At 44.6% G+C, this 16,685-nt stretch overlaps 1 protein-coding gene and 1 long non-coding RNA gene across 2 annotated transcripts in view; one reads left to right on the top strand and one right to left on the bottom strand.

Moving 5' to 3' along the window:
- LOC129855191 (uncharacterized) overlaps positions 1-16,685 on the top strand; it is a 62,895-nt gene that overhangs the window by 25,375 nt on the left and 20,835 nt on the right. The gene's annotated exons all lie outside the window — the stretch shown is intronic.
- The window catches only part of LOC129855190 (NUAK family SNF1-like kinase 1), a 36,203-nt gene that overhangs the window by 7,462 nt on the left and 12,056 nt on the right, over positions 1-16,685 (bottom strand). Inside the window, exons 3-5 of the mRNA XM_055922602.1 lie at positions 8,509-8,660; positions 5,903-5,968; positions 5,573-5,692 (exon numbers count right to left, since the gene is read on the bottom strand). Of these exons, the coding sequence (XP_055778577.1) occupies positions 5,573-5,692; positions 5,903-5,968; positions 8,509-8,660 (338 nt within the window). The remainder of the gene's footprint in view (positions 1-5,572; positions 5,693-5,902; positions 5,969-8,508; positions 8,661-16,685) is intronic.

Genomic DNA, 16,685 nt, shown 5'->3' with positions numbered 1-16,685 from the left:
AATCACAGTCAACAGGGGTGTCATGGTTAATAGAGGGCTGTAGGTAATGCTTTTCTATGGAAGAAAGGCCTTGTTCTCTGTGGGATCAAGTTTTCACTGTGAAGAGTTCATTTCTCATGGTCAGATGTAGGTTTGCGTTCATCTAAAGCGTATGTTGAACGATTCCATACATACATTTTGTTTGTTCTGTTGATGTCACTGAAAAGCACACTAACTTTAGGTCAGGCTTCAAGGCCTACCATTCTGCAATGTGGTGGAGGGAGGGGCAATTGGACTTAGGTTAGGATTATGTCTAGGGTTGAGGCCCTAACCCTAGCTTCATATCAACTCCCAGCACAACCCTAACTTCAAGAGACAAGATGTGGAGGGCTAGGAATAGGGTTAGGGTTATGGCTAGGGTTGAGCTGGGATGTGGACATGTCTGTGTCTGTCTGTCTGTCCGTCCGTCCGTCCGTCCGTCTTTCACCAATTTACCCATTGTAGCTTTATCACCAATGTTTTTGCCTTGACTGCAATATATTGACTTAGTATGTGCCAATACCCTTGATGCATATCTATGCTTCAATATCCTGCCTGTGGGGGTGTGAAAGTTGAGAGAGATGGAGGTAGGAGAAAAAGGAAGTAGAGAGAGGAGTAAGATAAATAGTATAGAGGGGGGAGTAGGGACATAGAATGGAGGGGGGAGAAGGGGGAGAGAAAGAGAAGGTGAAGAAGGGAGAAAGAGAGAAGAGAGAGGGAGAGAGAGGAAGGGAGAGAGAGGGAGGTGTCATGTCTGTGATGCCTTTCTCTATACCTCTATATTGTAATGAAGGTCTTCCCCCATTGACCGCAATTTATTCACTTAGGTCTCAACATTGTGACACTCATCTTTTCCCATTGACTTCAATTTATTGACATAAGATTAAATTGGTTAAAGCCCATCTTTTCCATTTGATGGCTATGTAATGAGAAAAACATCAACCCTGTGACGCTCATATTTTCCCCTTGGCTGCAATGTATTGAGAAAAACGTCAGCTGCTGTGACATTTTACCTTTCTGCAAAAACGTGCCAGGATGACGTTTTCAGCCTGATAATGGGCTGTGCTCTAAGCCTTGCTTTCCACTTCTATCCTTTCAGCCATTGAACCAGAGTTTGGAGTGTGCCAGTTTGTTTCCATGAACATAGAACTCTATTTCTCCCTCTGTCTTTCTCTATGTGTCAACCTGCACTTTGTGACCACTAATCTATTGCAATGTGACTGTCTCAGTAAACGGGTTATGCAAGATCATTGTCTGGGGCATGGAGGGGGCAGGAGGGGGGACAGAGGGGTGGAGAGTGGTGTAATGAGTCCAGCAGAGGTGGCAGAGCCGTGAGGCCCTGACAGATCTCAGGAGACACAATGCCAGTCACTGATTAGCCAGACGTCAGGCTTTGGAAGAGGAGGACAAGACTCCTGGAGGAATGGGGCTGCTTGTTGATGGTCAGGGGGATATAGCCAGCCCATGTCTGGGACTGAGCTATGGGGCTGGGGTCTGCGATTGGGCAGACTGGACTTCCTTCTGGGCCCATGCTTGGAATGTCTCACACTGGAGCCGCTCTGTCATTGGTTCAATGACTGAGAGCGCTCCTCTGTGATTGGTCAACTGGCAGGGCTGCAGGGAGGGCGAGACGGGGTGAGTGCCATTGTTGTGTTCTGTTTTTGTTTCCAGTTTTAGCTGTAATTTGCGGCTTTTCCCCAACTGGATTCTGTAATTTTCATTACAATCTGAGTTGTTTTTTTTAGCACACAAGAAAATGACAGTGAATTATACTAAATTGAATCGTTGGACTTTTCAGTCTAAAAATACGACTTTTACTTTGCTTTATAATGCACAACTTTTCTTGCAATTTGGACAACGCAATAAAGAATTTCTTTCAAATTAGTCAGTAAATAGTTTTGGGGCTGTTTGTCACATTCTCTCCCTTTTTCTTAACCAAACAACTTCTCAATCCCACCCATCCTTGGAAGTGAAGTTGCTGAGCCTGTCTGTGTAACTCATTCATATTCTATTCAAATCAAACTTCATTTGTCACATGCACCGAATACAACAAGTGTATACTTTACCTTGAAATGCTTACTTACAAGCCCTTAACCAACAGTAGACTAGTTTATCAAGTAGACTAAAATAAAAAGTAATAACAAAAGTAACACAATAAAAATAACAATAACGAGTCTATATACAGGCGGCACCAGTACCGAGTCAGTGTGCGGGGGTACAGGCTAGTTGAGGTTATCTGTACATGTAGGTGGGGGCGAAGTGACTATGCATAGATTACAAACAAACAGCGAGTAGCAGCAGTGTACAAAAGGGATGGGTGGGTCAATGTAAATTGTCCTGTGATGATTTTATAAAATGTTCAGCAGTCTTATGGCTTGGGGGTAGACGCTGTTGAGGAGCCTTTTGGTCCTAGACATGGTGCTCCGGTACCGCTTGGATGGCAGGAAGCTTGGCTCCAGTGATGTACTGGGCCGTTCTCACCACCCTCTGTAGCGCCATACGGTCAGATGCCGAGCAGCTGCCATACCAGGCGGTGATGCAGGATGCTCTCCATGGTGCAGCTGTAAAACCTTTTGAGGATCTGGGGACCCATGCCCTCTTCACGACTGTCTTGGTATGTTTGGACCATGATAGTTTGTTGGTGATATGGACACCAATGAACTTGAAACTCTCAACCCGCTCCACTACAGCCCCGTTGATGTTAATGGGGGCCTGTTTGGCCAGCCTTTTCCTGTAGTCCACGATCAGCTCCTTTGCTTGCTCACATTGAGGGAAATGTTGTTGTCCTGACACCGCACTGCCAGATCTCTGACCTCCTCCCTATAAGCCATCTTATCATTGTTGGTGATCAGGCCTACCACTTGTGTTGTCAGCAAACTTAATGATGGTGTTGGAGTCGTGTTTGGCTACGCAGCTGTGGGTGAACAGGGAATACAGGAGGGTACTAAGTACACACCCCTTGAGGGTCCCAGTGTTAAGGATCAGTGTGGCAGATGTGTTGTTGCCTACTCTTACCACCTGGGGGCGGCCCTTCAGGAAGTCCAGGATCCAGTTGCAGAGGGAGGTGTTTAGTCCCAGAGTCCTTAGCTTAGTGATGAGCTTCGTGGGCACTATGGTGTTGAACGCTGAGCTGTAGTCATAGGTGTTAATTTTGTCCAGGTGAGAAAGGGCAGTGTGGAGTGCAATTGAGATTGCGTCATCTGTGGATCTGTTGGGCGGTATGCAAATTGGAGTGGGTCTAGGGTGTCCGGGAGGATGCTGTTGATGTGAGCCATGACTAGCCTTTCAAAGCACTTCATGGCTACTGACGTGAGTGCCACAGGGCAGTAATCATTTAGGCAGGTTAACTTCACTTCCTTGGGCACAGGGACTATGGTGGTCTGCTTGAAACATGTAGGTATTGCAGACTCGGTTAGGGAGAGGTTGAAAATGTCAGTGAAGACACTTGACAGTTGGTCCGTGCATGCTTTGAGTACACGTCCTGGCCCAGCGGCTTTGTGAATGTTGACCTGTTTAAAGGTTTTGCTCACATCGGCTACCGAGAGCGTTATCACACAGTCATCCAGAACAGCTGGTGCTCTTGTGCATGCTTCAGTGTTAATTGCCTCGAAGCGAGCATAAAAGGCATTTAGCTCGTCTGGTAGCTCGTCTGGTAGTCTGGATTTCCCTTTCCGTAACAGTTTTCAAGCCCTGCCACATCTGACGAGCTTCAGAGCCGGTGTAGTAAGATTCAATCTTAATCCTGTATTGACGTTTTGCTTGTTAGATGGTTCATCTGAGGGCATAGCGGGATTTCTTATAAGCGTTTGGATTAGTCTCCCGCTCCTTGAAAGGGGCAGCTCAAGCATTTAGCTCGATGCGGATGTTGCCTGTAATCCATGGCTTCTGGTTGTGATATGTACGTACAGTCACTGTGGGGACAACGTCATCGATGCACTTATTGATGAAGCCAATGACTGAGGTGGTGTACTCCTCAATGACACTGGATGAATCCCGGAACATATTCCAGTCTGTGCTAGCAAAACAGTCTTGTAGTGTAGCATCCCCGTCATCTGGCCACTTCCGTATTGAGCGAGTCACTGGTACTCCCTGCTTTAGTTTTTGCTTGTAAGCAGGAATCAGGAGCATAGAATTATGGTCAGATTTGCCAAATGGAGTGCGGGGAAGAGCTTGTATGCATCTCTGTGTCTGGAGTAAAGGTGGTCTAGGATTTTTTCCACATGTGACATGCTGAGAAAATTTGCATTAAAGTCCCCGGCCACCAGGAGCACCACTTCTGGGCGAGCATTTTCTTGTTAGCTTATGGCTTTATAGAGTTGGTTGAGAGCGGTCTTAGTGCCAGCTTCGTTCTGTGGTGGTAAATAGACGGCTAAGAATAATACAGATGAGGACTCTCTTTGTTGATAGTGTGGTCTACAGCTCATCATAAGGTACTCTACCTCAGGCGAGCAATATCTCGAGACTTCTTTAATATTAGACATCGCGCACCAGCTGTTATTGACAAATAGACACACACCCTCACCCCTCGTCTTACCAGAGGTAGCGTCTCTGTTCTGCCAGTGCATGGAAAATCCCGCAAGCTCTATATTGTCCATATCTTCGTTCAGCCACGTCTCGGTGAAACATAAGATGTTCAAGTTTTTAATGTCCCGTTGGTAGGATAATCTTAATCGTAGGTCATGAATTTTATTTTCCAATGTTTGCATGTTAGCAAGAAGAACGGATGGCAGTGGGAGTTTACTCGCTCGGATCTGGGCCTGTTCCAGTGAAAGCAGGATATACTTCTCCTCAGACTCGTTAAAGGAAAAAGTTTCTTCCAGTCCGCGGTGAGTAATCGCTTTTCTGATGTGCAAAAGTTATTTTCGGTCATAAGAGATGGTAGCAGCAACATTATGTACACAATAAGTAAAAAAAGAAGTTACACCAAACACAAAAAAATAACAAAATAGCACAATCGGTTGGGAGAACGTTAAATGTCAGCCATGATCTTCGGCGCCAGGATACTATGAGCAACAACACTATAGTCTTCAAAGGGAGCCAAGCCACCATCTGTGGCCTTCCACTAAGGATGTGAGAGTTGCTGGGAGTAGTAACTGAGTAGGGAGCATCCCATCAAAGAGGATACCTCATGCCTCTATAACCGGTGTGATATTGCTAGCTAGTTAGTGATGCGTGCTAGGAGCGTTTCAATCGGTGACATCACTCGCTCTGAGACCTTGAAGTAGTTGTTTCCCTTGCTCTGCAAGGCTTCTGTGGAGCGATAGGTAACGATGCTTTGAAGGTGACTGTTGTCGATGTATGCAGAGGGTCCCTGGTTCAAGCCCAGGTTGGGGCGAGGAGAAGGACGGAAACAATGCTGTTACATCTCCTCCCTTCCCTCTACCACCAACCTTCTCTATCTCTCTCCCTCCCTCTCTATATCTGCTTTGGGACTCCCACCCAACAGTGCCAGGTCCTGGGGATTAGTAATAACTTCTCCCAGGGACAAAAGAAAATCAGTCTCATTGTGTCTGTCTGTGGCCCCTGACCTCTGTGGTGCCTGCCTAGTGCCTACCTCTGGGCCGCAGTAAGGTCTTCCATTGACTATCTCCGGTGATGCATAGAGTGGGCTGCCACAGAACGTCTGCAGCAGTTTGTCCTTGTGGTAGAGGTTGGACAGTCCAAAGTCAGCAATCTGGTGGGAGACAGGGACACATTGAGGTTTGGTAAAACATCAAAAACATCAACATGGCATTGACAAGGTTACAGATTCTAAAAAAGAAAGTTGTCTAGTAGTGCCTCCATATCTAAGTAGCACTCAAAGTTACAGATTCAATTACAGATTCAAAGGTTACAATGTATGAACAAGAGTCTGTAGAGTTGAATAAAAATGACTATTTCTTACCTTAATGTTACAGTTTTCATCCAGTAGCACATTTTCCAGTTTCAAATCCCTGTGCACCACCCCATTCTGTAAAAGACAAACAGTCCATCCGTTGGCTCTAGAAGAAAAATCACTAGACCGATTGCCGGTCTGTACAGTAGGGGAGCGTTCATTCGCTGTTCGTTGGTTCGCTTGCTGGCGGTGAGGTGAGACCAAACTCCAGTGTTGTTCTCAGGGGATATAGTTAGAGTGGGCCAATTGGTCTAGTAGGTTTAATTGCCCTGCCTGGCTCTCTATCGTCTGTGTGTTGACATCTGTAGTGATTTCCCCTCTAACTCACCTCACATAAACAAGAGCCTATAATGATGGACCAGGATAATTTAGTGCCAGTCAAAAGTTTGGACACACCTACTCATTCAAGGGTTTTTCTCAATTTTTACTATTTTCTACATTGTAGAATAATAGTGAAGATATCACAACTATGAAATAAAACATATGGAATCATGTAGTAACCATGAAAGTGTTAAACAAATCAAAATATATTTTATATTTGAGATTCTTCAAAGTAGCCACCCTTTGCCTTTATTCCAGCTTTGCACACTCTTGGCATTCTCTCAACCAGCTTCATGAGGTAGTCACTTGGAATGCATTTCAATGAACAGGGGTGCCTGGTTCAAAGTGAATTTGTGGAATTTCTATCCTTAATGCGTTTGAGCCAATCAGTTGTGTTGTGACAAGGTAGGGGTGGTATACAGAAGATAGCCATATTTGGTAAAAGACCAAGCAAGAACAGCTCAAATAAGCAAAGAGAAATGACAGTACATCATTATTTTAAGACATCATGGTCAGTCAATCCAGAAAATTTCAAGAAATTTGAACGTTTCATCAAGTGCAGTTGCAAAAACCATCATGCGCTATGATGAAATTGGCTCTCATGAGTACTGCCACAAGAAAGGAATACCCAGAGTTACCTCTGCTGCAGAGGATAAGAGTAGGAGTTCATTTGAATTAACTGCACCTCAGATTGCAGCCCGAATAAATGCTTCACAGAGTTCAAGTAACACACATCTCAACATCAACTGTTCAGAGGAGACTGCGTGAATCAGACCTTCTTGGGCGAATTGCTGCAAAGAAAACACCAAAGGACACCAATAAGAAGAGACTTGATTGGGCCAAGAAATTTGGTCTGATTTGGTCTGGACTGAGTCCACATTTGAGATCTTTGGTTCCAACCGTGGTGTCTTTGTGAGACGCAGAGTAGGTGAACGTATGATCTCCGCATCTGTGGTTCCCACCATAAAGCATGGAGGAGGAGGTGTGATAGTGGGGGGGTGGTGCTTTGCTGATGACACTGGACACTTTTTCAACAGGACAATGACCCAAAACACAGCTCCAGGCTGTGTAAGGGCTATTTGACCAAGGAGATGACCTGGCCTCCACAATCACCCGACCTCAACCCAAATGAGATGGATTGGGATGAGTTGGACTGCACAGTGAAGTAAAAGCAGCCAACAAGTGTTCAGCACATGTGGGAACTCCTTCAAGACTGTTGGAAAATAATTGCTCATGAAGCTGGGAGAATGCCAAGAGTGTGCAAAGCTGTCTTCAATACAAAAAGTGGCTACATTGAAGAATATAAAATATAAAATGTATTTTGATATATTTAACACTTTTTTGGTTACTACATGATTCAATATGTGTTATTTCATAGTTTTGATGTCTTCACTATTATTCTACAATGTATAAAATAGTTAAAATTAAGAAAAACCCTTGAATGAGTAGGTGTTTCTAATCTTCTGACTGGTACTGTATCTTCTCACAAAAAAAGCAACTATGTTGTTTAGTGGCCCTTTCAAGGCATGCATTAACATGTGGTATACACACAGAAACAGGAAACACACACAGCCATTTCAGATCTGGAAGTGATGGGGTGACTTCACTACAGCTGTAACAGCCGGGCCTACACTGTACTGTGCGCCTCCAATTGGTTAGGATGTGATAGGGAACACATGTTCACATGCTTATAAATGGAGGGGATGAGGTGGGTCTAATCAGCACTCTCACAGTACACCTGCTTCCTATGTCAGTCAACCACACTATATCACCCCACTACAATACACCATGGTACTCCACCCCTCAGTGCGGTTGCCCCTAGAGGCTCATCCCTACGCGCTGGCTGTGTGTCTGGTACTCCCCCTTATGCTGGGAAGATGACATCATCCCATCCCAGCTGTGGAGATGATGACTAGTGGGGAGCCCACCCAAACATCCCCCATCCCTGGGGGACCATGGTTTAATGAGGGAGAGGAGAGTGGTGGGCTAGGATCCATGCTATGGGGGGGGGTCCTGGGGGAGCTATGAGGGGATCCAGGGATATGGAGTCATGACAACAGATGAGCTGGGACTGTGTGCACGATGGACAACACTGGTTTGTGTTAAGTCCCTTAGTCCTCCTTAACACCAAGAGGCCACTAAAAGCATAGCTCATACTGCAGACTTCTTCTCTATGTGAGGAATATATACGGTTATAGTCATAAGGTTACGATATTTTGCCCTGCATCTGATTAGCAGAAATGTGTGGGTGTGTTTGTGCGTGCACGTGTGCACATTTCTCTGGAGAATTTTACCTTGTGACAGTGGTGCACGGCAGAGACTATCTGCCTGAAGAAGTGTCGCGTCTCTCTCTCGCTCAGGCGCCGGCGCTCACTGATATAGTCATACAGCTCACCCTTACTGGCGTACTCCATCACGATCACGATCTTGTCCTTGTTCTCAAACACTGGAGGAGAATGGACACACAGTTAGGATGGACAAACAGTTTGCAACCATTTGTTTCACAGCAGAGGTTTCATCATAAAACATTCAGGAAGCGAAACAACTAACTTCATAGTTTCAATGGACAGTATTTTGTTGAATAAATGTGAAGAGTACCCCTCCCAGTTTCAGAGCCAACTGGCTGTATTCACACTCTCTCTGCACTGCTTCTATGATTACATTACCAATCCCACCTCACGTGTCTGGCTTGAGTCTTAACAACACAACTGGGAGGGAGGGGGTGGGGGGGGGGGGGGTGTTCTAGTAACACCCAAACCCCTTGGAGAGGAGAAGGCGAAGAGAGAGCGAGAGGGAAAGAGGGAGGGAGAGAGAAATGAGAAGAGAGGGAGGGAAAGAGCGAGGGAAAATAAGAGAAGAGCATGGTTAACAGAAAGTCCATAGTGTCATCCTGACCTGGACAGTAAATCAACGTCTCATTTAAATTACAGGTTGTAATGCAGCAAAATAGGGAAAACGTCAAGGGGGATGAATACTTTTGGAAGGCACAGTATGTTGATATGTTTCAGTTTGCTGCCACATGAGTGTTTCACATTTGTCTCCAGCAATCATAAGGTCAAATAATTAAAACAATTGTCATTTATATTTACAATTCCCAAATCCAAACGGCTTAATCATTTAGCTAGCTCTTATCAATAGCTCTTATCAATAGCTCTTATCAATAGCTCTTATCAATAGCTCTTATCAATAGCTCTTATCAATAGCTCTTATCAATAGCTCTTATCAATAGCTCTTATTAACTTGTAAATTACAGTGCATGGAGAATGGTGTTATTTCTATCGGAACAAAGAAAGTAGATGCTGTTTCACTTTGAACCGACAGTTCGTTGGACCATATTCATTGTTCCATCATGCATAACGGTGGTGGAATTACGAGGGAATTAAGTTAAGGTCAGAATAGGGCCTATCTGTAGACACACCTCTACCCCACCTTCCGTTCTGTTATCTCCACCCCAAAAGAATAGCTGGCTGAAACATTTCATGCCTCAGTTCAAGTTCAAGGTACGCATAGAGAGAAAAGTACATAAAAATTGAATTAAGTTCCATTTACGCGTGCATTACTTGGGTAAGAGATAGGAACGCCATACAGACTAGACACAGGACAACCTGTCCTGTACTGTTCCACTATCTATCTAGCCTCCAATGTATCATTTCACCTACTGCCAGGGCATGTTGCTGACCCATCAGCAGTGCATCACATTGGGGATGAGAACTGTTAGTCAGGCGGAGAGAGAGGGGATGATGACACAACCATCGGCCATGTTCTTCTTATTGTCAGTGTATTTTCCCACACTACAGGGGCTCCAGGGGTGAAGGCCTAGTCAACTCTCTGCACCCATGAGTGAGCACCTACACAGGCCCACCCATCCCCTCTACTCTCCTCCCACTCGCCCCTCCCTTTCAGAGAATAATCCTGTGGTAAAAACATGTTGATGTTGATTGATGGCAACCCTCCCTGATTGTGACTGCTCCGCTGGGCAGGACAGGCAGCACGGGAACCGGGCCAGTCGACCTGAGGGTTGGTTCTTATTGGCCGACGGAGCTGTGACCCGGGACGACCCTTCTGGCGATCCGTGGTGGGGGTCCGTTTGAGAGCCCAGCGTGGGCGCTCGTTACCTCTGACCCCTGCCCCTCGTGCCACCCTCCCCCATGATTCACTGGGGTAATTACCTGGCTTACATAATGGGGTACCCTCTCTGTCCATCACTCACTCGGTCTTTGTTCAATAGGCCAGCAGGCCTCAGATCACACTAATTAGCACCCATTGTCCCAATGCCCTGCTCTGCTATCCGCTGGGTCCACTAGGCTAGGCCTCTGAGCTGTTAACATGGGGAGGCGGTTGCTAATCACTGTCTTAGCAGAGTTAGATAGAGGACAATGAATTTATTAAGAAGCAGCTTTTATGTAAAAAAAAATAATAAGAATTACTATATTTGAACATAAAAGCTAAAAAAAAAAACACCCTGATCGTGTGTTAATGTCTGAAGTGAGGTCTTTAATATAAACATTTAGGAGCCATTTACACCTTTCCTACGCACTTATCAGTACTTGGCATTCAGACTTACCTGATTCAGTTGCGTAATGCACTCTGCAGGTGTGGCTACCTTGCACGCACTGAATAAATTGCATTAAACTGCTGAAACCCCTCCCACTTGCTGGCCAACAGATTTTCTTGTGGAGTTTTCATTCAATAGAGTTTTCAGTCCATTTATCTTAACTATTCCCTTTAAATACGGTGTGCATTTTAGTTTGAATTTTGTCAGCAGACTCACTAGAATACAGTGCCTTGCAAAAGTATTCATCCCCCTTGACATTTTTCCTATTTTGTTGCATTACAACCTGAAATTTAAATGGATTTTTATTTGGATTCCATGTAATGGACATACACAAAATAGTCCAAATTGGTGAAGTGAAATGAAAAAAAGAACTTGTTTCAAAAAATTCAAAAAATAAATAAATGGAAAAGTGGTGCGTGCATATGTGTTCATCCCCTTTGCTATGAAGCCCCTAAATAAGATCTGGTGCAACCAATTACCTTCACAAAATTAGATAAATAAAGTCCACCTGTGTGCAATATAAGTGTCACATGATCTCAGTGTTCTGAAAGGCCCCAGAGTCTGCAACACCACTAAGCAAGGGGCACCACCAAGCAAGCGGCACCATGAAGACCAAGGAGCTCTCCAAACAGGTCAGGGACAAGTTGTGGAGAAGTACAGATCAGGGTTGGGTTATAAAAAAATATCCGAAACTTTGAACATCCCACGGAGCACTATTAATTCCAATTGTAAAAAAATGGAAAGAATATGGCACCACAACAAACCTGCCAAGATAGGGCCACCAACCAAAACTCACAGACCAGGCAAGGAGGGCATTAATCAGAGAGGCAACAAAGAGACCAAAGATAACCCTGAAGGAGCTGCAAAGCTCCACAGCGGAGATTAGAGTATCTGTTCATAGGACCACTTTAAGCTATACACTCCACAAAGCTGGGTTGTATGGAAGAGTGGCCAGAAAAAAGCCATTGCTTAAAGAAAAAAGGCATGTGGGAGACTCCCCAAACATATTGAAGAAGGTACTCTGGTCAGATGAGACTAAAGTTGAGCTTTTTTGGCCATCAAGGAAAACGCTATTTATGATGCAAACCCGACACCTCTCATCACCCCGAGAACACCATTCCCACAGTGAAGGATGGTGTTGGCAGCATAATGCTGTGGGGATGTTTTTCATCGGCAGGGACTAGGAAACTGGTCAGAATTGAAGAAATGATGGATGGCACTAAATACAGGGAAATTCTTGAGGGAAACCTGTTTCAGTCTTCAAGAGATTTGAGACTGGGACGGAGGTTCAGCTTCCAGCAGGACAATGACCCTAAGCATACTGCTAAAGCAACACTCAAGTGGTTTAAGGGGAAACATTTAAATGTCTTGGAATGGCCTAGTCAAATCCCTGAGCTCAATCCAATTGAGAATCTGTAGTATGACTTAAAGATTGATGTACACCAGAAGAACCCATCCAACTTGAAGGAGCTGGAGCAGTTGTGCCTTGAAGAATGGGCAAAACATCCCAGTGGCTAGATGTGCCAAGCTTATAGAGACATGCCCCAAGAGACTTGCAGCTGTAATTGCTGCATAAGGTGACTCTACAAAGTATTGACTTTGGGGGGTGAATAGTTTTGCAAGTTCAAGTTCTGTTTTTTGTGTTATTTCTTGTTTGTTTCACAATAAAACATATTTTGCATCTTAAAAGTGGTAAGCATGTTGTGTAAATAAATGATACAAACCCCACAAAAATCTATTTTAATTCCAGGTTGTAAGGCAACAAAATAGGAAAAATGCCAAGGGAGTGAATACTTTCGCCAACCACTGTATATGGAGAGAACGTTGAGAATATTAGGGATCAATGAAAGAATCCTTCTAAATAGATCCATATTTGTCTCTGTTTCAGCACCAATTGGTAGATAAAAAATACTCTGATCTTGTAGATTATTTAGGGTTAGGAAAGTGTTTATTAATAATAAAAAACAGGTTTGGAGAGCATTTACACTAGACAGAAAGAAAACGGTGGTTTGAATCATTCTGAAAATTGCCACATTCAGTTCTTCAACCCATGCTAATATTGGAAGATTAGTGTACATAGAATTATAATAGACATAATAGTGTACAACAGTAGGCTATACTATTGCTTGCACTAAGCATGAAACTGTGTGATGAAATGGTCAAGTATTGCGCCGTGCGTGGGGTTCAAACTATTACGGCTTGGTCTGCTCCATAATGATTTAATTAGCCTATGTAGCACATGGAGATGTGCGAAGCTTACGCCTCAGCCGAAAATGTCGCCACTTGCACCAGCGAATAGCTAGCTTTTCGGGTGGCGTCGACTGGTAAGACGCTTCAGGAGGGCGGTCACGTGTGCTAGCAAGGCAGAGATCCCGAGTTTGTGTCAGGTACGGGCCGAATCGGGAGGAAGAGGTACTCACAAAGCAAGCAGTGTGACGTCCTTTACACCTACGTCTTCAAAAAAATATGATCAACTGTTACTAATAATCCTCAGCAACAACCACACGGCCATGACAGCGTTTAGAGAGAAAGAAAATGAAGGTAAACTAAACAATATAATTAAATGGAAGGATAATTTAGGCAATACCAACTGTAGGAACTAACAGTAAATTGGCAGTTGAATATGTGTGGTTATTAGGTCTACTGACAGTTGATATTGATAGTGGCTAATAAACGTCCTCTCATTGTCAACTGCGTTTATTTTCAGCAAACTTAACATGTGTAAATATTTGTATGAACATAACAAGATTCAACAACTGAGACATAAGCTGAACAAGTTACACAGACATGTGACTAACAGAAATTGAATGATGTGTCCCTGAATAAAGGAGGTGGGGGTCAAAATCAAAAGTAACAGTCAGTATCTGGTGTGGCCACCAGCTGCATTAGGTACTGCAGTGCATCTTCTCCTCATGGACTGCACCAGATTTGCCAGATTTGCCAGTACTTGCTGAGAGATGTTACCCCACTCTTCCACCAAGGCACCTGCAAATTCCCTCCGATCCAACAGGTCCCAGACATGCTCAATAGGATTGAGATCCGGGCTCTTCGCTGGCCATGGCAGAACACTGACATTCCTGTCTTGCAGGAAATCACGCACAGAACGAGCAGTATGGCTGGTGGCATTGTCATGTTGGAGGGTCATGTCAGGATGAGCCTGGAGGAAGGCTACCACATCAGGGAGGAGGATCTCTTCCCTGTAACGCACAGCGTCGAGATTGCCTGCAATGACAACAAGCTCAGCTCGATGATGCTGTGACACACCGCCCCAGACCATGACGGACCCTCCACCTCCAAATCAAATCCCGCTCCAGAGTACAGGCCTTGGTGTAACGCTCGTTCCTTCGATGATAAAAGCGAATCCAACCATCACCCCTGGTGAGACAAAACGGCAACTCGTCAGTGAAGTGTACTTTTTGCCAGTCCTGTCTGGTCCAGCGACGTTGTTGCCGGTGATGTCTGGTTAGGACCTGCCTTACAAGCCCTCAGTCCAGCCTCTCTCAGCCTATTGCGGACAGTCTGAGCACTGATGGAGGGATTGTGCATTCCTGGTGTAATTCGGGCAGTTGTTGTTGCCATCCTGTACTTGTCCCGCAGGTGTGATGTTCGGATGCACTGATCCTGTGCAGGTGTTGTTACACGTGGTCTGCCACTGCGAGGACAATCAGCTGTCCGTCCTGTCTCCCTGTAGCGCTGTCTTAGGCGTCTCACAGTACGGACATTGCAATTTATTGCCCTGGCCACATCTGCATGCCTCCTTGCAGCATGCCTAAGGCACGTTCACGCAGATGAGCAGGGACCCTGGGCATCTTTCTTTTGGTGCTTTCAGAGTCAGTAGAAAGGCCTCTTTAGTGTTCTAAGTTTTAATAACGGTGACCTTAATTGCCTACCGTCTGTAAGCTGTTAGTGTCTTAACGACCGTTCCACAGTTGCACGTTCATTAATTGTTCATGGTTCATTGAACAAGCACGGGAACAGTGTTTAAACCCTTTACAATGGAGATCTGTGAAGTTATTTGCATTTTTACAAATTATCTTTGAAAGACAGGGTCCTGAAAAAAGGTGTTTCTTTTTTTGCTGAGTTTATTTAACATGATAAAAATAGGAAACTGAGTAAATTGGGGTAACTTGCAAGAGTGCCCATTCTTGCAAGTTAAAAGGACTTAAAATTTAAATTCGGCATAATGGCACAGCATTTCATAAACTTTACTGTGGGAAAGTTGATATGTTGATATGCTTCAGTTTACTGCCATATGCCTAGTTTCACATTTGTCTCCAGTGATAAGGTAAAATAGATATAAACAAGTGTCATATATATTTACAATTCCCTAATCCAAACAGATTACTCATTTACCTCTTATCATGTTGTAAATTACAGTGCATGAAGAATGGTGTTTTTTTATATGGGGGAAAATTAAGTAGACGCTTTTTCCACATACATGCTTAAGTTCAAGTTCAGAATACGTGTAGAGAGAAAAGTGCATTAAAAAAAGAAATGACATTCTAACTACGAGTGCTTAACTCGGGTCAGAATTCCCCCATTAGTGTTTTGTCTTATATTTTACATGGAGGGATAGTGACAGTACTCATAATGCAGTGCTTTTTCCATTCAAACCAGAAAAGGAGTGGGAGGAGGGCTACCCCCTTGAAAATCTATCCTTTCTCAAAGTCCTGTCTTCTCTAAACCAGAGGGAGGTCCTTATCCCTGTCATGCCAGGCTTGTTTGACAGCCTATAAGTGTGCTGGGGGCAAATAGCATTACACAATACACTGCACAAATAGATGACGTGAATACCATTTAAACTGAATGAACCAAATTGACTTTCAGGAAGTCCTCTCTGGAAAATGTTCATTTAAAATCCCGTTATGAATTGTGCTGGAAGTGACAAGCAAATGTGCTTTAAATGCTCACAGGCCTGCTGATGGATGCAGAATGGATGCAGAGCAGGAAAATCTCAACGCTGCACATCTGGTTCAGCTTTGTTCCACACAAGCAGTTGTCTGTTGACACGGGTGTTGCCGGATACACATACTGTATGGGCCTATACATTTGCAACACTTTTCTGGGCAGGGGCCAGCCCACAACGGTAACCACTGGTTAAAGAGAAACACCAGAAATCAGGCAAACTCTCTAAAAAATTGACTAGCAATGGTTGGTAGCAGACAGAGGGGCAGGCTGCACTTAAAACATAGGAGGGAGCAGCACCCCAACTCCTTATAGGCTAGTTTACAGGAGGGAGCAGCACCCTAACTCCTTATAGGCTAGTTTACAGGAGGGAGCAGCACCCCAACTCCTTATAGGATAGTTTACAGGAGGGAGCAGCACCCTAACTCCTTATAGGCTAGTTTACAGGAGGGAGCAGCACCCCAACTCCTTATAGGATAGTTTACAGGAGGGAGCATCACCCCAACTCCTTATAGGCTAGTTTACAGGAGGGAGCAGCACCCCAACTCCTTATAGGCTAGTTTACAGGAGGGAGTAGTACCCCAACTCCTTATAAGCTAGTTTACAGGAGGGGGCAGTACCCCAACTCCTTATAGGCTAGTTTACAGGAGGGAGCAGCACCCCAACTCCTTATAGGCTAGTTTACAGGAGGGAGCAGCACCCCAACTCCTTATAGGATAGTTTACAGGAGGGAGCATCACCCCAACTCCTTATAGGATAGTTTACAGGAGGGAGCAGCACCCCAACTCCTTATAGGATAGTTTACAGGAGGGAGCAGCACCCCAACTCCTTATAGGAAAGTTTATAGGAGTGTTCTCCTAATCAGCCTTTCAGACACATAGAAACTAAGTTGAACCATAGCAACCACAACACTCACTGAAGACTGGCAAGTTGCCATGACAAATAGCACCGTTTGACTGTTTGTTGGGCCAATAAAGATTGACAGACTTTGAACCCAATCAAAGCAGTGTC

This window comes from Salvelinus fontinalis, chromosome 5 (assembly GCF_029448725.1).
Source record: "Salvelinus fontinalis isolate EN_2023a chromosome 5, ASM2944872v1, whole genome shotgun sequence".
Lineage (NCBI taxonomy): Eukaryota > Metazoa > Chordata > Actinopteri > Salmoniformes > Salmonidae > Salvelinus > Salvelinus fontinalis.
This window is presented reverse-complemented; position numbering and strand designations above follow the sequence as displayed.